This window comes from Pteropus alecto, unplaced genomic scaffold (assembly GCF_000325575.1).
Source record: "Pteropus alecto unplaced genomic scaffold, ASM32557v1 scaffold25, whole genome shotgun sequence".
Classification (NCBI taxonomy): domain Eukaryota; kingdom Metazoa; phylum Chordata; class Mammalia; order Chiroptera; family Pteropodidae; genus Pteropus; species Pteropus alecto.
In genome coordinates this window covers 23,380,813-23,407,170 of record NW_006441955.1, presented here as the reverse complement: position 1 = coordinate 23,407,170, position 26,358 = coordinate 23,380,813, and the positions used below count along the sequence as shown (strand labels likewise).

The window sequence follows — 26,358 nt, the reverse complement described above, 5'->3', positions numbered from 1 at the left end:
TAAATAAATAAATAAATAAATAAATAAATAAATAAATAAATAAATAGATAGATAGATAGATAAATAAAAAGAATGTCACAAAGTGCATAGGAAGTAACTGCCTTTGTGTTTTAGAATAGGAGGGAATGGAGGTCATACTGCAGGTTCTTGTGTTGCTCTGTGAGTTTCAATCCTGTACTACTCTGGTCCTGAACCCCTAGATGTGTTTGTAAACTTGGAGAGTCTTAGAGGTCAGGTGAAGCTGAGTGTGAATAATACCCTCTGCTACCAAAATGCAGTCATTTCTGCCTAAGGCAGTTGCAGAAACTCTAGGGCAGTTGTTTGCAATTGCTGCTCCATGACAAAGTTCTCACTGATCTGCAGCACAATGCGAATTATAAGAACCATGGAGAGAAGACTTCGGCAACTAAATGTCCTTAATTTAAAGGACTGATATTTTGTTCTTTCTATTTCGTGGGTGTTAAAATGTCATCCCTTTCATAGAAAGAAGCTCTGAAGATTTCTCCTCTTGCTTCGTCCTTGAAATGTTCTAAGTTCCATAATACTTATTTCCGTGAAAACTTATCTACTCCCAGGACGTAATACCATTGATATGTTGATATCTCTTAAATGTATATCTACTAGCAAAATACTCCTCTCATCTTCTGAATTGTATATCTCCCTGCCTTGGATATCTAACAGCTATCTTAAATATAACAATCACAAAAAGAGACCCTTGATTCTCTCTTCCTGCCTCAACCTGTTCCTTCTCTTGATCTTCCTATTTCAATAATGAGATATTAAGTGGCAAGTTGCTCAAGCCAGTAATATAGGAGTCATCCTTGATACCTCTCTCTTTCTTCCCCCCACCACTTTACCTACCAATGAATCTCAGCAATTCTAGTTCCAAAATATTCTTCATAGCCAACTACTCACCATTATCATGGCCATCATACTAAGTCATATCTATAAACCCGAAATTCCACCCAAACTGATCTTACTCCTTCACTCAAGCTTCTCTCCAGTCCATTTTCCAATAGTATCCAGAAGACTCTTTTAAAAACATAAATCCTATTTCAAATTCTTTAATTACTTTCTATTACTCTTAGCATAAAGTTAAAAATCCTTACATGGCCTATGAGGCCCTATATAGCCTAAGACCTTTTAAGTCCAAGAATCAATTTTAAAGAGAAAGAGTTCTCTCACTCTCTTTGTCCATATAAAATTAATGTTACATGTTCTCAGAGAAGCATGTTTCTTTCACAGCAGCTACCTCAATGTGAATTTTCTCTATATTAGTGTAATTAATAAGTGTCCACCCCCCAGACTATATGATACTTGAGGGTGTAGTTTATATCCAGCTTTGTTTTCCATTTTATTCCTAGGGCATGCTTAAGCAGTTGCAGATAGTATGTATTCAATAAACGGTCTTTACTTGGTGAAATAAAAAAAGTGATCACCCTTTGTAGGACTCTAATTAAGAAGAATTTTCTTTTCCTGTTTGTAGAATTACTGTTCTGTTGTTTAAAAAGATACAACGGCTTGGGCCTCTGAGTATTATAATGGTTTATGAAAATGACCTTTGAAAGCTTTTGGAGGTGGCTCTTTTCTCTTTGGGGTAAAACAGTTTCTTTGGTCTAATTCTAGTTCTGAAGCTCTGGAACTCTTAAATAAGTACCAAGAGATAAAAGGAGTAAAGTAACATGGTAACCATCTCAAGTTTAAGCTTTGCATTTTAGAAAACTTTATTTGCACATTTTATGCGCTGTACTGATAAAATCTAAAGATAGAAAAATTTATGACAAAATCTTATTCATATACCAGTTGGCTATACGGTATCCCAATTCATAATATATGGACTATAAATTAAAAAAGAAAGATTCTAAGCCAGCTAATCGGATTTACATTCCCAATGGCAGCTTGTGCTATAGCACTTGGAATATTCTATTAAATAGTTTATTGAGATTCAGATGCTCCAATTCCTGATCCTCCCTGAGTGAGTGCTTGTCAGGTACTCCTGTCCTAAAACAAAGAAGTTGGTACTTAACGGAAGGCTCCCATACTTGTCAAATAATCTCCAAAGAATATGAAATTGCTTGTCATCTTTGTCAAAATTGCATGTGAATGGGATATTTGCTATCTGTGTTGTAATTAAAAACTCAATTAAAAAAAATTCTGAAATCATTATCAACTTTTTCAGGCATGAGTTGCTCTACCGAAAAGCAAGCTATTTATAGCTTAGATTTTTACCAGCATTAAGATAGCTGAATTCCAAAATGGGCCCAAGGAAAGGATAGGGTCTGGTCTAACATTAAATTAAATAAAGGAGGGCAACTGCAAGGTGCAGACAGTGACACTACCTCATTCTAGCACTAGTGTGTGTAACTGTAATTCCCTAATTAGGTTGTATCATTTCATTAACATTAAAGACCACTGTCCCTAATGAGTCTTTTCAAAATAAACAAACAGGAAGTAGCTTATCATTATGGCTCTCATTTATACTGTGCCTATCTATTAGATGAATATTATTGGGAAAAAATTAATTGCATTACAGTGGGTGCCACTGAATATAAGCCATTTGGTTCTTGGGAAACGATTACCTTAAGTGGCTGATCATATTAATTGAGTATTGAGAGCAGGCTTTGGTAATGAGAGTGAAGAAAGTATGTGTGCATATTTGTAAAGGAAACTCACCATTCATAGCCATATAGGTGAGGCTAGATGAGAAAGCAGCCCCAGACTCTGCCTGCAGCCAGTTATAACAGGCAATTTCTTAAATCAGAGCATGAATTATTAATAGCAATAATTCAGTAGTGGCCTCTACTTATTGAGATCTTACTATGTACTGGCAATGAGGCTAAATTCTTTAAATTCATGATCACACTTAATCCTCACAACAATTCTGTAAGATAGGTCTCACTGTAAGTGGTGATCAGGAAGCAAATCATTTTGACTCTAAACAAAGTACCCCTAACTATAAAGTTATACATTCTAGATCCAAACTCAGTAGAGATCAGACTCTCTGGGGTATTTTTATTATGAGCCCAGCTATCCTATCAGCCTGGGCAGAGCTGGTACATCTGAGGTTTAGGCATCTACGCCTGATGCTGAGCCGAAGGAGATCCTGTGGGTATTTTTTTTTCTATTCATTTGGAGATCATTTAGACATAATGAAAAACACTATATATAATTCTTTTAGGAGAAAATGGCTTAGCCTTTGCTTCCGTGATTGTAACATTAATGGGCAAACAGCAGTAAAGCCTGATTATAAAAATCACTAGTGCTGATTCACATTTTCCTAACTTTCTATTAAGATAGAAGCAGTGAATAGTATTTCTAATCTGTAGCTTAAAATTTCTAATGAATAAAGGTAAGAATATTGGAATATGCCATATCAGAAGCAGCAGCCCCCTTCTTTACAGAGCTGCCTGTGGCATTCCTCTGTCAGGTATGACAATGGGGACGCCTCAGGAAATCTTCACTGTCCTAATTATTATTTCAACCATGTGATTTTTATACCCTGTGCTTACTTTCTGAAAAAGTGTGTGACTAGAGCAGGGAGTGCATATTGATGAAGTGTGAGAAGAAAGGTTGAATAGAGGGCTGAGGTCTTATGAGGCAAGGCCTCTGAAAGCCAGGGTGTCCATCTGAAAGGCAATGCTGCTTGCTGGGAAGGCTGGACCAGTGACTGGGTATCAGATATTTATATCTTTGAATGAAATAGTTTGTAGTATACTGAATGCAGACAATCAATGGCTAATTTAAGGGCAAAACAGTGTATATGTGGGGAATCCAGCACCACTGGAGAAAGGCTTATGATGGAGATGGGAGAGGAGCAGCATGAGAAGCAATGGTACTGCAGGGGGAAGCTTCAAAGGCTGGTGGGAGAGCAACCCTGAGAAGGATCATGAGGGACTTATGAAGATGATTTCACCTGCTAAGTCACTGCGTTTGGACCTTAAGGAATGGGTAAAGATAAATGACCTTTGTCCTGAAGCCATGAAGCATGATCTACCTGTCCTCCTCCACTCCTCCCCCACCCATTCCCTTCCTTCCACCCATTCTTGTAGTCTCAGACGTTTAAAAGCTAAAGTCCTTTCTGGTTAAAGCCACCCTTGCTGAAAAATTCCATCCCCTTCCACCTCTTTCACTGCCTTCAAGAATATACGACGTCAAAAAAATTTTTTTCTGTTTTATCATATATTTCTACCTTTTCCCACTATTGGTTCCTTATGTTCAAGCTCCCAACCTTACTTCAACTTCTCCATTCTTAAAATAACCTGCTCTGACCCTGCATTTCCTCTAGCTACCATCCTATCCCTCGCCCTCACATCCAATATTCTCTGCAAAGGAAGACTGTGCTCACCCTCCCCAAATTCACCCCTCAGCTGACTGCAGATGGGTTTCTGCTGCCACCCCTGCAGTGAGACTGCTCTGTTAACAGTACCTAAAGAGTCATGGCTTTTCTAAATTCAAAGGATTCTTTATAAGTTCTTATACTGGATTTTGTGGCTTTGATTTCACTTTGGATCCCACCACTTTCCTTAACCTCTATTCCTCTGGCCTCTGTGACATGGCATTGAATTGGGTGCCTTCATATCATTTCACTGTCCTCTCTAGGTGTCTTTGTTGGCTTTCCCTTTGGCCAACCCTCTAAAAGCTGGTGTTCCCAGGCTTCTGTCCTTGCCTCTCTTCTCGGAGGGTTTTAACTACCACTCATATGCTCATGACTTTACAAATCTGAATTTCCTACTCAGATCTATTGTTTATAGTTTAGTGCTATATATCCAATTGCCTCCTGGACACCTTCATTCAAATGTCTTATAAAAACATTAAGATAAACATAGACAAAAAAAAAATTAACATGTATCTTATCCCATATATCTGATTCTGTTCAGTGTTCTGTATATAAATTGTACTATGAGTCTATCTAATCAATCAAATTATAAACTTGAGAGTCATTCTCACCAACTCTTATAAAATTATTTACCATACATTGCTTTTCTTCACTGTTTTTCAGATTTGCCCTCTCTGTTCTATCCAGCTCTCACCCACCCTCACTGTTATTCACCAGGACTACAGCAATACCCTCCTCCCTGCTCACCCTGATGCTCATATCCACCCTCCATATTCCCCCAGAGTGAACACATTATGTATGCCTTGGCATCCCTGGGTTTCTGTCACCAACAGGATAAAATCTGAATCTTAACATAATAAACATGACTGTAATCTGACCCTTGGAGACTCATCTTTTGCTATTTGCTGCTTGATATTTTAAGCTCTAGTCATACTGATCCCTTACTGACTTAGAATACACCATGCTATTTGTCACCTCAAGGCTATAGTTATGCCATCTTTTCCCCGGAGACTCCCCTAACTTCCTCTCCCTAACTTCCTCTCACCTTCCTGACTCTAAAAACTTAGTAAGGAATCCCTATGTATGCTGCCAAACACCTGGCATATCTCCATCATTGCACTTGCCACAAGACATTCACATTTTCTGTTTACATGTCTGTTTCCCCAACATAGTTATACATTCTTAAGAGCAAAGGTCAATATTATTATTTCTCTGAATCCTCAGTGCCTAAAGCAGTTCCTGGTATACCATAAGCACTCTTCTGATTTTTACCGAAGGTGATGGCAGCAGAAACAAATATGTGTATAAGACTGTAGATTTTTCAGATTGCCTACCCATGTCTTATCTCCTTGAATTTTCATGGCAATCCTTCCTGGTTATTCAAAGTGCATATTTTATTTCAGTCTATACCACATGGAAATAAATGGCAGCTTTAGCTGAGAACTACCTGAGAAACACAACACAAAAAGATGCTGCTGGTACACAGCCTATCTTTTTTTAAATAGGAAACTATGGTATTCCGAGTTAGATTCATGAGTAAAACAAAACAAATATACAAACAAAAAAACTCCCAAACCGATTTTTTTTTTTAAATCCCCATTCACCATGTAACTTATAGTTAATTCCTGTGTTTTTGAGCTCTAAAACAAATGATTCTCGGTCATTTCCCTGTGCCATTGTTGCTAACTGAACATGTTGACTATTTCTCCAATCTTTTGAGTAGAAGTTTTAATTCTTTCTTGGCCCCCAAATTTCTAGTCCATATGGAGTTCCCAGTTCTCATTTTGTACTTCTGATTTTTTTTTTTTTTAACTTTTAGGTGGCGGATGAATTCACAAATTGGATTTTGTATGTAAAAGCATTAAACTGAAATGTTTAAGACTTCTTTTGCCCAGTAGAGTAGTAGAATAAAATAGTTATCAAACATTATTTTTGCTCACGAAACCAGTGGAGTTAAGCTATAAAATCTGTAGCCCATTACCAATACCATTTTCTGTTCTTTCTTTAAGACAAATAGCTTTACCTCTTGACCTAGAGAAAAAGAAGCCTTAGAGTAACATACAAGCTCATGCTTTAAATGCTGTTCAGAATTTTAATAATGGTTTGTCCAATATTTGAACTCAATTCCCCAAAGATAAGAGAAAGCAAATTAGATTATTTAGTTTCTACTTTACTACTTTAGGGGAAAATATTATCTACATAAGATGTTAATAATTTCATATTGTTTCCATTTCTAAGTGACTGCTTTATAGAAGAAACAGGGTTTGTTTGTTTGTTCTGTTTTTTGATAGCAAATACAGAACTCAGGATTCTTGTCCCAACATCTTTATTGGCTGCTACATGATCCTGAAGGACAGTATTCCTTTGCTTCACTTTATAAAAGCCATGACAATTAAAACCTTCCCATTACCAGAAAGACAACAGTTTAGGCCTAAAAGAAACCAGACTGTTGTCTGATAATTATTGCCTTATAAAAGAAAACTATTAACTAGAATTCATGGGGCTTTGTTTGCATATCAGCATTAAGAACAGACTTTCCAATGTCAGACAAGAACTTCTCACAAGGGCTAGTAGGTTTTCTTAAATTTATAAAATTTATAGTAAATTTATAAAAATAATAGTAAACACTTATATGGCACTGATTATGTACCAGACATCCTTCTAAGTACTTTATGGGTAATATTCATTTTGTCTCCATTAGTATTCATTCTGGGAGCCTAAGATCAGAACTCATAGAATATGCTCTCACCTTTACCCAATACTACCTCTTCCATGCTCTGCTGCCTTGAGTATGATTATTCCATATTCTGTGGAGATAATTTCATGCTGAAAACTGTTAGTGAAGTCACAGAACTTTGGCAAATTAGAGTAAACAAAGATCTGAGCAATCTTTGGTTAAACTCAGTTTAACCAAGACCTAGAGAAGCTATCTGACACAAAACGTGTCACATACATAGTTGGTGGCCGACTAGAAACCAGAACCTAGTACCTGGACCCCTTTAATAGTTCTCTACTCCATATTCCTTTTCTTATGTGAATGGGAGACACCCGTTTGCTTCAAATACATGCCAAGCACCAAATTTTAGACACTGAAGAATGGTTAGGGACAGAGAAAATACCTACCCTCTTTGAGTCATGCTATTCAATTCACTAAATAAAAAAGGATTTATTGAGCGCTGATCATGTACCCAGTTCCAAAGCAGGTCTGCAGCGGTCTAGATGCGTAGAGTTGGGGAGGGAAGAGTACAAGAGATGGTCTGTGAACATCCCTGTGGCCAGGGAGTTACATAAAAGACAAGGAAAAACACATGAAACTCTTACAGGAGAAATACAAAGCAGCATATCATTAAGAGCTCATTTGTATGCTAAATGAATACCAAGGATTTCAGAGAAGGGAAGATCCAAAGTGGGAGGAATCTGGCTGTGTATATTGTGAAGAGAGGGCAGAGGTAAAGGTGATGGTTGCCTACCATGGAATATGCAGCAGCCAGATTTACAGACATGGATGGACTTAAAAGGTATAGGGCTGAGTGAATAAAGTGAGAAATAGATGAAATCTAACATCTGTCATTTGTGCAAATCAAAATACATGCACATGTAACAATAATAATTATTTGGCAAAGATATATGCTATAAAAAAGATGCACATAAAACAACAGAATGCCTGCCTATGCAGAGAGGGGAAAGGGAATAATAATCAATATAATAAATACATGAATTAATTGATTAATTTAAAAATCAGATCAGGGTCTTCACAGACCAATGATGAAACGTGTCATGATCTGGTTACGTCAACTCTGCTCTCAAGTCCGAAGAAAAAACTCAAAGTGGCCTAGGAGAGACACAGTGGAGCTTTATAGTATGTATAAACTATATTCAGGCTGAGAGAGGAATGGAAAAGTTGATCTGGGTGAGGAGACAGAATGAAAGGGTAGAGACCATTATGCTAGGAGAAGAAGGTGCATGTGGAGAGATTAGAGGAAATGTGAGCAAATACATGGCTTGGATCTCTTAGTTGAACCCTCTGAAGTCAGGCAGAGGCCTGAGAGCTCATGTGGTAGAAAATATGGACTGAAGGGGGTTTCCTGAGCAGGTAAGAGATGCAGAGAAAGAGGAGACAAAGGAAGGAAAGCCTGTCAGCATCCTTGGGAAGAAGGATGCAGATGGTGAAGCATCTAAGAATTCAAATTGTCAACATTCAGATGTTTATGGATGAGGATCTGAATTAGTTGTATCCAACTAATACAAAAGAGAGATAAAGAAGAGAAACATAGACTAAGAGAAGACCACGAAATTCCATAGGGATGTGGATCTATTAGTTTGATTCTTGGTGCAGAACATTTTTGAAAGTTTGATTCAGTGTAGCTGTGGTTCCTGAAAACAGTTAAGTGGGTCACTTGCTTAGCTTTCCTTAGTGGTAGATTAATTCGCCAGCTGTAACTCCCGGATCTCTATTTTTAAATAACGACTTGCATGAATCTCTGAAGACAAGAACTCGCCACTAGTATACAGCATATTCCGGCAGCTGCAAGTTATTATGCCCAGTGGAAATTAAATATCTTTTAGGGAAATCATGCAAGATCTTGTGACAAATATGAAATTAACCCCTGCCACCTCTATGCCCAACTCATTTCTTCGCTCGCCTGCCATCCTAATAAGCAGAGTCTCTGGGGTCCTGAAATGACAGCAGAATTGGCAATATTTTAAAAAGACATTATTCATCTGTGAGCATTAGAGGAACATAAGAGCCTTTGTCCCTGGTTGAGTTAGAAGCTTTCAAAATCAAACACAGATAAAAACACGCAATAGGCCCCTCCTAAAAAACTATTAACCCATAGTCAGACAGACATACTTATAACTCAAGAGATGTAAACAAATAAGCCATTTTATTTATCGTTGTAGGCATTCTGCTTCCTCTGCTTAACACTCAAACTCCCACTTCTCTTTCCTTCTGACCAAATGCATTCTCATTCTGGTTCTTCATTACTTCTTTCTTTCTTCACAAGCTCTAGGTTTCAGATAACATGTGACTTTTTATTTTCTATTTTCATTGCATATTTTTTTACATTAGATTTGGGTTCTTGTAGTTTGTAGGAGATGTGAAACACATCCTTCTCACTCAGAGTGAAAACAGAAGAGCAAAAATAGTAAGAGATGGCTACAAACAACTCTGACAAAACTGCATTAGGAAAGGTTCTGAGGCCTGCAGCAGCAATGTGTATTTAGGTGCCATTTGTAAATGTGTGTTTAATAAAATGGCAGTCAATATCCAGCCATAATCACAAAGTAAAGGATTTGATTCATTTGGCCATTTTCAATAAAGAACAGAAGTCAGACACTGTTTTGACAGGAAATCCATCCCCGGGTGGGTGAAAATAGAATGCTCAAGTTTCCCGTTATTGTAAAAGCTCCGTAACAAATCCCTTATTTCTCACTTTAGCACCAACAATTTAGAACTCAATAGAGGAAAAGAAGTAACGCCTCCATAGAGATGGCATAATTTGAGGTTAGATGCAAAGGAGAGGAAATTAGTAAAGACCTGAACAAAGAAACGGAGGTGACTGTTATCACAACTCTCCTGCTTGGAGAGGCCCATCACTCAATACCATTGCTGTGGAGTTGGGCTGCACTACTCTTCTATCAGTCCTGGCCTTGAACCCAAGCCCTTCCCTTAACTTTCCACATGCTCCAGGATGTCTCTGACTCTCACAGGGAGAGCTACAAAACCCAATGCTGCCAGGCAGCACTGCTTTTCTCTTTTATCTGTGCCCAGACATGGCTATCTCTTAGGCCTTCACCTTGACCCTTTGACCTCCCATATCGAGACGTTAATGTTGTTCTTCCCTCTAGCTAATGGTTCCAAACATCACTGGGAGTCTATCTTATCAATTTTGTGAACTTCAGTCTTTGGTGTAAAGGTCATTATTGTGTTATGCACCTGGTATCACACTGTAATGAGGCACATCACATTCTCTTACAGTCAATGAGGGGGAAAAAAAGCACGCAAAATGGAAATTACTTCTAAAATGACCTTGGTAGATTTCCACAGCTGGCTAAGCAGAGCCTGTTTCTATATATCAGGGAACTGACATGGTAGCTTTGTCATACAACCAGGCAGCCCAATTCCATATTAGCAAACATGCTATTATGAAACATATGGCCTAAGCCCATTAGTAGTGAGCACAGTTGATGAACTCTTGGTGTAGGACCCGTGATGTTTACTGATTTACTGCCACCCCGCCCCAGGCTGCTTCCAAACATGTCAGAAAAAATAAAATGTCATCCACATTTGTATTCAGAAGTTATTCCATATTTACTCATGCTAATAAAAACAGAAGCTTGCTTTTTAAGGAAGGGGCAAGATCCATAATCAATTTTCTGAGAGGCCCAAGTGTTTGACATGTTCTGCATGCATTGTATTAGCAACTTGGAAACACAGGTAGGCTGCCTCTGTGGCTTTTACCCCTTGCTAGGCCAACAGCAGCTGAGAACAGACAGCTACTCGTGAGAGCCAGATCACTCCTTTCTTCTACCTAAACAACTTGCCTTGGATTGTTTCTTAGTGACTAAACAAATATTTGATGAAATAGTGAATTAATTAGCTATATATAAGTTTTAGGGCACCATCAGGTCATAGCTGATGGTGCCCTAAAACTTCTCTGTCCTTTTCAATAATAACCAGATCCCTTTCCAAGTTCCTTGGCCTTGCTCTCTTTACTGGAATACAGCATTTGGGGCTCATTAAACAGACCATGAAGTTCTGGCTCTGAAAATCACTGATGATTTGATTTTCATGAACAAATCTTAACCCTCAGAGCCTCAATACCATTATCTAAAAAATGGGCGAATTGCAGCACTTGTCTTGTAAAGACTCTTTAAATTTCAAGAGACAGAAAACTATTTTAAGAGAAACATGACAAATAAGTTTATTGGCTCACATGGGTTGAAGGAATATTGGGCTATCTGACCAAATCAAAGGATGGGGGCCCTGGCCTCAAATGTTAGGATGAAGACTCAAAGCCACTGGAACTCCCTTCCTCCTTCATCTCACAGCCTAGCCCAGCTCTGCTTGGCTTCATTCTCTCCTATTGCAGCCATACTTTCCCATTTGGAATGAACTTGGTCACTTTTAACCTTAACTTCACATTCTTCTAGCATCATGATCCCAGAGACAAAGCTGTTTGTTCTTCACTTTCAAGTCAAATCCTTCTTTAGTGTGCCAGGCGAGGCCTAGGATTGGCTGTGCTGGTTCACATGTTTACTTTAGGATGAGAAGTCTATGACTGATCAAGCAAGGGGTTGTGCCCACCCATGTACCTCAGGTGAAAGGTAGTGGCTAGAACAGGGGTTTCTAACCACTAAGCTGCAGATCTGTACCAGTTTGTGGCCTGTTAGGAACCAGACAGCACAGCAGGAGGTGAGCGGCAGGCTGGCAAGCAAAGCATCATCTGTATTTACAACTACTCCTCAGCTCCACCTCAGATCATCAGGCATTAGATTCTCATAGGAGCACTGGTCCCTGGTGCCAGAAAGGGTGGGGATCGCTGGGCTAGAGTGAATTACCAGAAGAAGATGGATAGAAACCTTGATGAGCAAATCAGGCAAAAATAAAAGCTACCATTCTATTAACCTATCTCAGCAAGTTGAGGTGAGGATCCATGCACACGTCAAGTGCTGAATAACCATAGGTTAATATTATAAGTAAATGGGCCAAATGTCATGTATGAGTCCTAGTAAAATAACTACTAATTTTATTTATTATTTCTCTATCCAATGGTGGAAATGTGTAATGACAATTACAATGACAATAGTTAACGTTTAAGGAGCAATTACTGCATGTCAGGAACTGCTTTTTTGAACACTTTAGATGTATTAAACTACAAAGTAGGTATTATTATTGTTCCCAGTTTTTACATGAATAAACTAATGCAAAGAGAGGTAAAGCAGTTTGCCCAAAGACCCTTAACTAGTAGTGGAGTGAAGCTTTGGACCCAGGCAGTCTGGGCCAACGTTTACATTCCCAATCACTAGCCCTCAATATTTCCTGTGCTAGAAGTATGCAGTATAGGTTTAAAGGCAACTAATATTTTACAATTACAATTACAAATGTGCTGTGTGTCTTTTCTCTGATACACTGAAAACATCACAAGATTGGTAATTGTACATATCTTACTCACAGTTGCATAAATATGCCATGCTTAAGGTCTACATGACTGGAATGAGAAAAGTAGTGATAATTAGGATTGGGCTAGACTTTGATTTGAGTGCCTGAATATCATTCAAATAATAATGCTTTTGAAAATGAATGTGTACATCCATTTTTCTGAAATTCAGGAAAGACGCATAATATTCAGGTGCCTAATAACTTGGCTGCTAGTTAATCATGCTTGACACTTATATAGCACTTCACCTTTTAAAATCATTTTAGAATATGTAAGTTCATTAATCCTGACAACATCCACATGAGACAGAGAAGGTTTCTGAACCTGTCTCGGATCTCCCTACCATCTGGTATCTAAACACTTGGTGGACTTGGGAAGGAAGAAAAGAATCAGATAAACCAAGCAAGGAAACACAGGCAGCCAAGAATAACAGAGACTTGTGCGCGGTGAATGTGAAATGAACATCCTCTGACTTTGTAGAGGTTTGCCCTTGACACAAAAACTTAATATGTACAATATGCACATGATAATAATTATTCACTTCTGATTGATTAAAATGTAAAAAACAGCATCTTCAACTTCAAATGTCTATATACCAATCACTAGACCGTATCAGTGGTCATTTCCACAGATTAAGTTGTGCTTTTAGTTGTAAATTTTCATATTTTTATACTTATATTCCAAGTGTTGTTGCCCACTCCAATTTCTACTTTTCTCAAAAAGGATCTGCCTAATGTTAACATCTAGTATTATTTGGCATATTCAGTATAGACTCCTTCATGTTCTCTTGCTATTTGGCTAACAGCTGCTGTGAGGGTAGGATGTGATGCTGAGCTAATCCACCAGTCACCTGAATGAAGAGGTTCTTGGCCATTGGTTTTTCACTCATTTACTAGGACTACTTCTGCTTCTCCTCAGGCATGGATGCTAATCACCACTGACAATTCAAAGGCTGGAGAGAGAAAGGTACTTGAACAGGTAATTAGGCTAAAAACACCACCGTAGGATGCTCTGGAACCACAATCAACATTTTCAAAATTAGTGAGAAGGCATCTCCATTAATACAATGGAATAAAAAAGCAGACCTAATGCAAGTCTGCATATAGTACATATTTCTGGTTAGTAAAGAATCATCTTGTTTCTAGCATCAGCTAGAAAAAGCATCAGCTTTTGCAAGGTTCTGAGAATTAAAGGGAAGGCAATACAGGACAATAGTTATGAGCTCAAATTCTAGAATCAGGAAGACCTGGGTTCAAATTGATTGAACTGATTACGAACTGTGCGATCTTAGGTAAGTTGCTCAATCTCTCTGAGTATCAGTTTCCACAGGATAATACCAGAACCTACTACAAAGAATTGTTATAAGATTAAATAACATACTCACAGGTTTAGCACAGTGTCAGGGATATAATGAATGCTTAGAAAATAATATTATTAACTGTCTGCAGGTTTCTTTGATATTCTCACAGTCAATTTTGAGATATGATATCGAGATTTCTTTAAAATGAAAAACCCAGGAATTCTAGATAATGATTCCCTATGAAAGAAGAATATGTTGTAGTCTGTGTTAACACATAATGATCTTTATCCACCCAGGCTAGAAACAGAAATGCTCTAAATTACTCAAAAGGTCAGGTATTTGCCAGCAGTTAGCAGAGTAATATGCAATGGTAACCCTGGGCAACATCAGGGAATAAATAATCTCTTATGAGCCTGTGTTTTTCTGCTTGCACCCTCTTCCCTCTTCTTGAGATGTTACCCTATTTTATTTGGGGCAATTGAGGCTGTCCAACATGCCTTGGAAGTCCCAACAACTAAATGACCACTTTACCTACTGATGAGTGCTACTCTGGCAGCTTAAGACTCTCGAGGTTACTAATGGCAGCTTTTGTCCATTTCCTACAACCACATTATTAACCTGGAAGATTTTTCAGCTCCTTTCCCTCTCTTCAAACAGCTACAAAGATAATCCATGATAAAGGGATTTGACAGTCTCCGATTTCCCATTTGCATGGAACAAGGCAAGGATGTTTGGAGTTGGGAGGAGGTGTTATCAAGTTCATGAGTTAATTTGCATTGGTACAGGGAAATCTGAGCAGACTTTTTTAGAATCAGTCCACTGGGGGAAAATATAGAAGGAAGCATTCAAACCACGGTGCTCAAGCAGAATGAACACTTATTTCACAGACACAATTACAACTGCCAGGGGAGAAAATTTTTCCAAAACTATTTAATCTCTGAAATGGGCAATAAGCTTGTCAGCCTCTTGGGCATTTCAGCCTTGGTGCAATGGTTCATAGCAAGTCTTTCCAAGACCAAAACCCATCAGATTCATCAAGTGTCTCCATTCTTTCACAATAAAAGTCTTTTAAGGCTCTGAGGATCAGGCAAGCTTTGTGCGTGCAATATATGCTCCTCTTTGTCACCAGTGCAAAACCTGGGGATGCGTTTGAGAAAGGAGCCTTAAAAATGAGGATATTCATCTTGCAAGTGCTTGAGATGCTATTTCTAAGCTAATCTCCCCTACAAATCAAGGAGTCCAATTCAATTCAAGTCCAATTCAAGCTTGTCTTCCAGAATGTCTAGTAAATCCTCAAAAACATGAATTGTGTACTTGTTTTGTGTCTCATTTTCTACCCATCCTCCTCTCAGTCCCTTGAGTTTATTATGGCTATGGAAAGTATTAAGACTAAGACTAGAATTAGCTGGCAGAGAATTTGCTGGAATTAGCCATTTTTTCCTCCTTATCATGTCTATTAATGACGGCGGCATCATAAACAATAAAGTTTAATTAGGAACTGAAGTGTCTAAAGCAATTAAATATGAAGGAAGTATTCAAAAACACAGCAGGAAGGATCATATTTTTAAAGCATTTAAATTGCAAATGATGTTATTGACAGAACTTTTAAAATAAATTTTGTGTTTAGGGGAAAATAAAAGAAGTTGAAAGTAAAGTGTTGACTCCATGGCATTTATAGACAAACAAATATTTAGGATGGATCAATTTGCAACAATGAACAGATGCTTCAGAGAACACATAGGGCTAATGGGAGCTGTCTTGAACTTCCACTTCACATAGTCAATGAGAGAAAAAAAAAACAACTTAAAAGATTCAAGAGTAATGACATGACTCATTAGTGTTAAGGCCACTTCAAATTAAAGGATTCATCTTCAGTTACTGAGATAAAAAATTATTAATGAGCTTTGCACATGAATATTTGGGAAGGGCTATAGCTCATCCTGTATGAAAACTACCTGAAGCTGTAACCACAGAATTTTAGGTTTCTGAGACCAGATTCTAAGTAACTTTGCCTCACTTTGCTCTATAGTCCACTGCTTGATAAACAGTGCTGGGAATGGAAGTCGTGTGGCCACTGATCCATTGAAGAGAGCTGGGAGTGTGGTGAACTATAGGAACAGAGTAAATGCTGGAGAGAAGGAAAAGTTCTATCATCATGGAAAGACATGGAAAGGGGGATGATGAGCCTTCATTCCTTCAAGTTTATGCTATTCCAAGTACAGTGCTAGCAAATTCAGAAAACAATGTACTGATGAAGAAAGTTTAGGTGTCTCTTTTTGAATGCTCTGGAGTACTGCACAGGTACTGAATTTGTCACTGTTTTTGGCATTTGCTGTTCAGCTTGGAACTTGACAGTCTTCTTCCATATTTAACTCTATCACATATTAGGACCACTCCAGAGAGGTGTCCATTTGAAGCCTCTGGTAATAAAAGTCTGGTGTTTGAAGGAACTGCGCTGAATAAGTTGTTTTGTTCCTTGCAAACAAATTTTATAAATAATAGTCTCCTGGAAAATGAAATACTCAGTGTAATGTCAAAGGAGAATATGAAGACTAAAAGTTTGTTAAGATTGTAGATAGTGAAGTTTTCTCCTGTACCAGTTATGAAAAAGACGTTAGAGTAAGTTTCTTTTTACAGATCTGGAATGCTGCCAAAACAACTGGCCATTCATTCAATGGCTCATGGGATGATCTATACCTGTAACTCATTTCTGAGTTAGGGAAGAAAGAAACAGAGGCTGATCTTTTTGAAATTCCTTTCCCAATGGCCAAGAATCATGGCAATTTTAGTAATTAGTACAATTATGTTTCTTCCTACTCTGTGTTTAAATTACAGAGGAACAGGAGCATGGCATTCCCAATTGAGGTTCTTCAAGTTGACAGTCTGATAGTCTGATCTATTTTTATTTACTTTTAAATTTATATTCAAAGCCAGTGTTCATAGGTGCCTTTACAACAAGCTGCAGGCCTATGGGAAATGTTCCCTGGCTCCTCTGTTTATTTAAAGTTTGGTCTCCTCATTACGATCAATTAATATTTCAGAGAGCTAATTTTTTTCTGAGATTGGAATAGATGTCACTTTCAGAAAGTCATTTATATCGCCATTCATTTTCTTTTCAGTTCCCTGTTTATGACTAAAAAATGCACTAATGATTTCATAATGAGAGTATATTATGTAGAAATGGAAATATAATCTTCGAAAAGTATGACTTTATGTGTTAGGTAATATTTTTCTTCAATTACTTTTTTCATGTGATTTTATTTTTTCTTTTCTAAAGGGAAATGTGTTAGGAGAGAACAAATATATATCAGAATTTAAAAAATATATTTCTTGAACTACAATAAGATCTAAAGAGACCAGATGATTAAAGTTCTTCATTTTTAAAGAATTCTCTTTGAGAAATCCCAGAAGCTGGAGAAATATTGTTTTTATTATTGTTTACATTCTTAAAGGCATAGAATACACCAGGTTCTGTAAAGTAATAAAATATTTCTATTTCACTCATATATATAAAATTTTGGATTTTTAAAAGCAATACTATTCATAATGTGAAAGATATCAATAAAGTCATTGACCATGAACATTATGAGGTTATCTGTTCATTTATTTCATAATTTATTTAACAAGTAAATGATGAGAACTTACTCTATGTGATTACATATGCTATTACGGCATGCATGAACATGAATAATATATGTGTTTACATTTAACAAATTTATAATATAGTAGTAGAGACAGACATAATCACATAACTACAATATAGGGCAGAAGGTTCAAAATGTATGGGATTTCTAGTTTAAGATGGCTTACTGAAGGTACATGTTAACCTGTCTTCCCTCTCTAATTAGTACTGATATGAGCTTATAACAAGTCATTATAAAAGCCATGATAAGACAGGAAAACTTGAAATCCTAATAGCAGGGCAGTATACTGATAGGAATTTGGAAAGATATAAATATGATAAGAATGGATTGACAGGCCTTTCTGTTCCATGTAGATTCATTTTTGGTAGACCAATTCATCTGCTGAAAGAAGAATTATTTTAAAAAAGCAAATACATATAAAAAGATACACACAGCTGCAGAAATAATGAGAATTAGCAAGAGGAGACTTTTGAAAAGGTGTAAAAATGATCTTCACCTGCATTTGCCCTGGAAGCTTGTGTTGATTCTTGCGTGGGTAGGCTGGGAAACTGGGCTTTTACCGGGCAGAGGGCCACTGTTGAGGATAAAGAAACCAGTGTGTATTTTGGCACTTAGATGAAATGGAGTCATAAAATTGGATAGTTGAGAAGCCTCAAGACAGACATGATTCCCTCTTACATAAGTGCCAAATTCTGAAGCTATACAGGATGGGAGGCCAAAGAGCTAAGCGACAAACCCAGAGAATTGAAGTGAAAAATTCTGCAGTCTCCCAATGCTGAAAAGACAAAGACCTGCGAGGGGAAATGAACCGAGTATACACAGCAAGCTCTTAATTGCAAGTAGTGGAGGCTTCTGGAGTGAAGACAAGGAAAACCAGTGATAGGTTGAGTTTTAGTTTAGTTTAGTAAAAACCTCAATTCAGCCTAAAATTGGCTTATTCCTAAATGATTTACAGGTAGCTTCTCCCGTTATCTATCTAGCAGAGGAAAGAATGATACTTTTCCAATGCAAGATCACCATACCTGGGGTCTCTTTGATATTTATATTCAGAGCTCTTCATTTATTAAAATCATTCTAGGCATGACGAGATAGGGGCATGTGTCTGATAACCGAGAGAAAAAAACAGGCAAGAGAAACAGATTCATAGGCAATACAGATGTTGGTGTTATAAGGACTATAATATAACCAATTCCTATGGGCAAGAAAAAAAAATGATAGTGAATAAAAGATGAAATGGAGCTTTTTATCAGGTAATTGGAATCTAAATTAGTCATGTTTACATATTATATATATATACATTGATATATATTATATAAAACTCTTTATATATAAGCATTTTATTATACATTACATATAAACATTGATATATATATACATATGTGTGTGTGTGTGCATGTATATATATATATATATATATATATATATATATATATATATATATATGATTCATTATAGAGATTTGTCCTTACACAACTGTGAAAGCTGGTTGAAATTCACTATGTGGTAGGTCTTGGTGTTTTATACTGGAGTTTCATGTCTAAAAGGTTAAGCATTTGGGAAAGAAAGGGAAATGTAAAGTTCAGGACAGTGAGAATAAACTAAAATCCAAAAGAATGAGCTAGAACACATGGAATGATAATGAACTTAAACCCACACCAGTCTTGCACTACCTCCAACTTTGAAGGCAATTGCCATGCACAAGAAGCTCTTAATTTTCATCACACATTTGGCTGAGAATTCAGAGAAGCTGAAATAGGAGAAGCTGAAGACCTAGCTGCTGCCCAAAATCAATGAGATGAATCATGAGATGATCAGTGACAATGTGCATGAGATGCAACAGCATGACCTACCAAACATAAATAAATATGGCTACAGCTTTAAGTCTACCTTTCAAATAAATATAACACCAAACTGGACAGAGTTGAGGATTAAATTAGTGAACTTGAAGACAGACAGTGGAAAAGATCTAAATGGAAGTACAGAGAGATAAAAGAACGCATAGGGGACAAGAACAGAGCAAAAGAGAGAAATAGTACAAAATATATATGTAATTGATACGTCAGAAAGAGAGGAAAGAATTGAAAAGCAATATTTAAAGAAATAATAGCCAAAAATATCAAAACTAAAGTAAAACATCAATTGACATGTACAAAATGCTCAGAAAACTACCAGCAGAATAAATACTTTTAAAGATCATTAAGGCACATGATTAAACAATGTTTTATAAATGAATTACTTAAGGCACAACATAGAAAAATAAATTTTAAAAAAGAGATAAATAAAATAAATCTTAAGAGCAGTCAGAGGAGAAAAGACACAATCATCAAAGCAACACCAAAAAGAAAACTAATGACTTCTCAATAGGAATGATGTTAGTCAGACAATGGAATGATACCTTATAAGTGCTGAATATAACAGTCCACCTAGCATTCTATAACTAATGAAAATGTACCTAAAAATAAAGAAGAAATAAAAACATATCCAGAAAAATAAAAAATAAAACAACCCATTGTTAGTAGAATTGCACTAAAGGAAATATTAAAGGAAGTTCTTCAGGCAAAAGAATATAATTGTAGAGACAAATACGGAAATAGAGGAAGAAATTAGGAAAAACATAAAGAAAAATATGTGGACAAATATAACTAAATATAGATGGTACAAATCAATAATGGTTATGTCTGAGGAATTTAAAATATATGTAGAATGAAATACATGACAAAAATAATACAAAAGGGGTAAATGAAGTTCAAGTTTTCTAAGGTTCTATCATTATGGAAGAGGTAAAAATAATCATTTGTATTAGGCTGTAATAAGTCATAGATTAATACTTTGATCTCTTAACCATTAAAAATTTGTTTAAAATGTAAAACTGATAAGGAGATAGAAGAAATTGGACAAATATCAACTGATTAATACAAAAGAAGGCAAAAACTAGCATTAAAAACAACAACAACAACAACCAGAGAGGTCAAATAGTAAACAAATAATAAGATGTAAACTCAAATACATATGTGAGTATTTCAGTTTAAATAGACAAAATAGTTCAGTAAAAGATTAGTATTTTCAGCCTACGTTTTTAAAAATGATATGTGCTTACAACAGTAAGGCGGTACCATGTACCACATAAATACTGACAAAAAACACTGCTAATGATATACTAACATCAGCCAAAATAACTCTAAGGTGAAAAGGATTACTAGAGATAAATAAGGTCATATCATAATAAGGTGCCAATCCACCAGGAAGATATGATATAATTATAAATCTAAATGTATCCAATATAAAAAAAAATAGTAGATCTCTAGAATTTCTAAGCTATACAGAGAAAACAGAGAGCCTCCAAAATAAATAAATTTTCCAAAGAATCCCAACTAATCACAAGATTAGAAGTCGCAATGAAGACTAGAAGTAGTAGACTATGGATGGTTGGCAGGCAATTTTTACTAGTGTGTGCGTGTGTGTGTTTGTGTATGTGTGTGTGTGTGTACTATGCCAATTCCCTGCTCTTAGAGCAGCCAACTCCAATATGCGCCTCTAGGATTAAGCTCTAAGTATAGTTTTATAAAGTGGGAATTCTGAGAAGTAACTCTGGTAACTTATTGTCTCCCATGCCAAGATGGGAAGTTATGAACTATCTTTAAAAATGAGCCCATCTAGTTATGCATCTCTTTCTTGCCTAGTCCCTGAAACCAAGGTTCTTGTTATTAGAGCTTGTATTTGCTGCTAGGTCAATAGGGATTTTTCATTTTTATTAAGTAAATAAGATGTCACCATCAATATTTTTCAATCCAGATTGTCAGATATAAATGTGAACAAACATTCACAAATCACTAAACATTTGAGGGAAACTACAGCACTAAAAGAGAGTCAACAAACAGAAGTAATCACTAAGGAAATAGAAGTTAACAGAGGACACAAAGAAAAAAAGGTATGTTATCTATATATACACACATTTTTAAAAATCTCAAATATTTAAAAATGGCATATCTATGATAGAAGCAACTGACTGCTATAAAAATATATGAGCAGAGTTCTTGGAAAATAGAAACATAATTATCATAAACTTAATAAATCAGCATAATAGTTGAAAATCGAATGATGAACTAGAAGATCAAAATGAAGGATTCTCCTATAAAATAGTAAGAAGACAAAGGGTGGACGAGTATGAAAGAAAAGATGATTCATGGAGAATGAAAGAGCATACTGAATATGAATAAAGATTAGCGAAACAACTAGATGTATATGCATGATTGGAAAGCCATGCTAATATAATAGTCATTAGCTACATATGGCTATTTAAATTGCAACTTTCCTGTAAATCTAAAGTCATTCCAAAATAGAATAAAATTTATTTTTAAAAATGTAATTAAATAAAAAATTCAGTTAATCAATCTCCTACTTGTGTTTCAAAAGCTCGATAGCACATGTGGTAGGTGGCTACAATTTTAGACAGTTCGGGGAGTAAAGATTATCTACAAAGGAATAAGAAAATGACTGATGTCGTTCTCTTCATCAGAGAAATCTGGATGCACAAAGATTCTAAGTTCGGACAGAACATGATTTTCAACCTAGAATTTTACATTTAAATTATCTTGAAAATGTGAAGAACGAGTCAACATTCCCAGACATATGTTCTCGGCTTGTATTATTTGATAGGTTCTTTTTGGAGGGAATACTTGAGGATATGTTCCAGAAAAATAAGCAAAGGAATCTATAAAAGGCTGAAAGTTTGAGATAAGAAGAGATGGTTAATAATTTAACCAGAAAGCATGTCGATAGGTCTAAAAACTGTTAGTATTAAGGCTATGACACTTAAGGCAATTTCCAGGAATAGCTCCTAAGAAAGTGTTTTTAAAAAACAAACTGAATATATAGTTGTCAATCATTTCAATAAATTATAGAAAGGGACAGGAGGAATGTAGAAGGAAGGAAAGGGAAAACATATTACGGGGTCTCGTTCAGGAGGGGTAGTTTTGAGAATTAATGTCTACATGGAATTAGAAACTATATGTTTCCATATAGTATATTTAAACACATACTATATCCGAAAAATGAAATGCAGAATTACTAAAGAAGGAATGAAAAAAACCCCATAAAACCAAACTTAATACAGAAAAAAGAAAAAAGAAACTGCCAGAATAGAAAAACTAAATATTTCAGTTATCACAATAAATGTGAATTAATTAAAATTAATTAAAATGACATAACATCAAAAACATAATGTAAACTTATTAAAATTATATAAGGAGAAATAAATTTCCAATTATTTTTGAACACTAAAAGTATATCTCTTTCAAAAATCCATGAAAGGGAGTACTCAGAAATAGATATACAGATTATTTGATATTCAAAATTGGCCTATATTTTAAAATCTATGCACTAGATCTTTACATCCAATAAAAAATGACTCATCTTTAATATCTATAGAACAATTTGTAGCCATATATAGTTTATAAAATTACCGTAAATTTGAAAAGTAAAAATTAGTCTTAATTTTCTAGCTAGAGTAATAAAAAAGCATCCCTTCTTGCAAAACAAAGAAAAACCATAAAAATATAACTCTCCAATTATAAACACAAAGAAAAAAAACCGTTACTTTTTTTTATTATGGTGGCATTGGTTAATAAAATCTGGTAAGTTTCAGGTGTACAATTTAACAGTAAGACATATATATATATACATATATATATACTTTTTTATTAATTCCTTTTTTATATATATAGCATTATGCATTCACCACCCCCATAGTTAGATTTCTTTGTCACCACATATTTGACTCCTTTTCCCTATCTCCGTCCCCTCTCTCCCCTCCCCCTCCTCTCTGGTAACCACTAGTCTATTGTCCATGTCCATGAGCCTCTGCTTGTTTGTTCTGTTCATTTGTTTCTTTTAGGTTTATATCCCACATATAAGTGATATCATGTCGTTTTCAACTTTTCCTGTCTTATTTTCCTGGCTTATTTTGCTTAGCATGATTTACATTTAATAAATGTTGACATTAAGAGGAAATCAAAATTAAAATCAAAATATGTTTAGAAGTAAATAGCAGTGAATAAATATCAAAATGGGTTAATCCAAAGATAAAACTCAATGGAAAAATTGTAGCCTTAAATGTACTAATTAAAAATGAAAACTGAAAAAATAAGGAAAATAATTAAATAATCAACTTAATGATGTAATAAACAACAAAGGAAATAAAAGACGGTTAAAGGAAGGAATTAATAAAAATAGAAAATAAGCAGCAATTGAAAGTAAACCTTAAAAAAATAGGCTTGATTAATCACATCAAAAGCTGATTCTTTGCAAGAATAAGTAAAATGTATAAAAAATTGATGTCTAATGAAAAATTATGAGGTAAACTAGATAAAAATAAAATAATTAACTTTTTATATGCCAAAAATAAAGCATTAAGAGCATATTTAAAAAGTCATAGCCGCTGAAACAATAAAACTACAAAACATGAGCATAAACCTACCCAAAATGTACAATACCTAAATGAAGAGAATGATGACATTTTATTATAAGACATAAAAGGAGACTTGAATAAATAAAATGATATATGACAGTCTTGGGTGGGAAGAGTTCACATATTAAATGTGTTGATTCTCCCAATATAAATCTACAGAGTTAATAAAATTCCAAAAAATTTCAAAAAAGTTCATCAAAATCTCATGATTATTAATTGATTTAAACAGACAAATTTTTAGTTTACATGGAACAATAAAATGTTCAAGAATCTCAAAGAAATTTTAAAATTAAACAATATTAGAGATCTGTTTCAGCATATATCAGATTTAAAAACAAAATGATAAAAGGTCTTGAAATAAGGGAAAACACTGATTTTAATATACATGTATACTGAAACTTCCATATTTAAAAAGCTATGAGAAGCGAAGTTGAAACATAACTAGGATAGAATACCTAAAACATCTATAATACACAATGGTTTACTATTCATTTTACAGAGTATTTTTTTTTAATTATAAAGACAAGTAAGCAAATAGAAATCTGAACAAAGGACCATTCACATAAAGAAATACATGTGGCTAAGAAATTTATGTAACATTTATCAATCTCACTAGTGTGGGAGAGTACAAATTAAAATAAGAAGATAGTTTATTTGCACATTAGATTGAGAATGTAGAAAAAGATTGATAGTATTTTTGAAAATGTGGTGAAAAGAGAAAACTTGGATACTATTCAGGCACAGCTCTTTTTGAAGCTGTCAGTATATAGCTAACAAAATATAAAATTCACATACTCCCTGACCTAGTAACCTCCCTTAGAATCACTCCCAGCAAAAATCTTGCAATTATAGAAAAGCCAAATGTAACAATAGCAAAGTCATATATAGTAATAGCATACGTAGTAATAGCAAAAAAAGTAGAAAGGACTTTTTTAATTGCAGTTATAGAAACCCAACTCAAATAATTTAAGCAAAAAGCAAACAAATACCAAAAGAAAAAACCATATATCCATTTAACACATATAAGAAAGTACGTATATGTGTATACATCCATGTATATGTATGTTTATACACATATATATGTATGGATATACAGATATATATTTTCTAAGACGTATTGTTAGATGAAATTAAAAAAAAAAACTCAAGAGGAAGAATAATTTTGAGAGTTGAATTCCATCTAATAAAAAGCAGCAGCAGAAAGAACAAACCACCTAAGTACCTAGTATGTACATGTGTGTGTATATGCATAGAAAAACAGCTATACTCTTACTAGAGGTTACCCGTGGAAAGCAATGTGTGTTTGAAGGAGAAATAAAGGCAATCTTTCATATTTTTAAATTCCATTTTCCACATTATTAAACTCATCCCCTACATAACCATAATATTCAAGTATGAGGTTTCTCATGTAAAAACAATCTTGTAAGAAGAAGAAATGATGTTTGGTAGCACAAAGGTAGAAGAGACTAATGCCAGGGAATAATCCTGAATTTGTATCCTAAGGTACAGTCCCTGATCTTTAGGAGGTTAAGGGAGATAAATATTTCTCAGATTGCCATGATATCATCATAGAGGTCTGTAAGAGAAGTGAAAACAGGTTATGGGAGAAGTCAGGAGAGAGCTATTACCTCAAATACATTATCTAATAATTCATTTTGTTCTACCACTTAATGTTGAGAGGAAAATTCAATTCATTTGAAATCATTTATTCATATTCCTAAACTGAACAGCATATTGATTTTGATATTCATTTTCACTGTATTCAAGAGGCCTTCAATGTGGAGCCCTTTCCATTCTTAAGTGTCTTCAAATCACCCAGAATTGTACTGCCACTCTTTGAATGTCAAAAAGGCACAGTCACAATAAAGGGAGGTGCTTTCCTGCTCAGTTTAGTTGGCTTTAACAAAAATTGGCTTAATGGCCTTCAGGTGCCAGGCACGGTGCCAGGCCTGGAGAAGGGATGAAAATTCTATGTCCTTGCTCAGAGGAATCTTCAGATCTACTGGGGAGAAGAGAGGCATAAATGTTGGAGCTGTGCTCAGGGCACTGTGGGAGACAAGGGAGGGCACCCTACATAGATGGGGATGGAGGGGACTGGCAAAGGGCAGAGGTGGGCATTTGAGGAGAAACTTGAACAATAGCAGGGTTTACTTGGGGAAAGGAGGTGTGGAGGGCAGGTCCAAGGGCGTGAAACACACAGCTGCCTGCAGGGAGATGGAATCCACTCTTTCGGGACTTTAAATAGTAAGAGCGAGTGGGGGAAAGAGAGTGTGGAGGTGAGGTCAAAGAGGTGGACCGCAGGTCAGGTTCTTGAGGGCTTTGAATGGAATGTTATATTTTATTCTGGGCAGGAAATAAAAGTTTTGAAGCGCAGAGTTCAATTTATTTTAAAAATAGATCGCTCTGGTGTAGGATGAGAGAAGACGGCAGGGACACCAGTTGGGAAACAC

General features: G+C 35.6%; 1 protein-coding gene across 4 annotated transcripts in view; it reads right to left on the bottom strand.

Moving 5' to 3' along the window:
- Positions 1 to 26,358, bottom strand: part of ST6GALNAC3 (ST6 N-acetylgalactosaminide alpha-2,6-sialyltransferase 3) — a 486,754-nt gene that overhangs the window by 83,322 nt on the left and 377,074 nt on the right. The window contains exon 5 of one of the 4 annotated variants that reach the window (XM_025052098.1): positions 17,973 to 18,016. The exons of the other annotated variants lie outside the window; for them this stretch is intronic. Within the exon in view, the coding sequence (XP_024907866.1) occupies positions 17,999 to 18,016 (18 nt within the window). The 3' untranslated portion in view covers positions 17,973 to 17,998. Of the gene's footprint in view, positions 1 to 17,972; positions 18,017 to 26,358 lie in introns of those variants that run through there. 4 annotated transcript variants of the gene reach the window in all.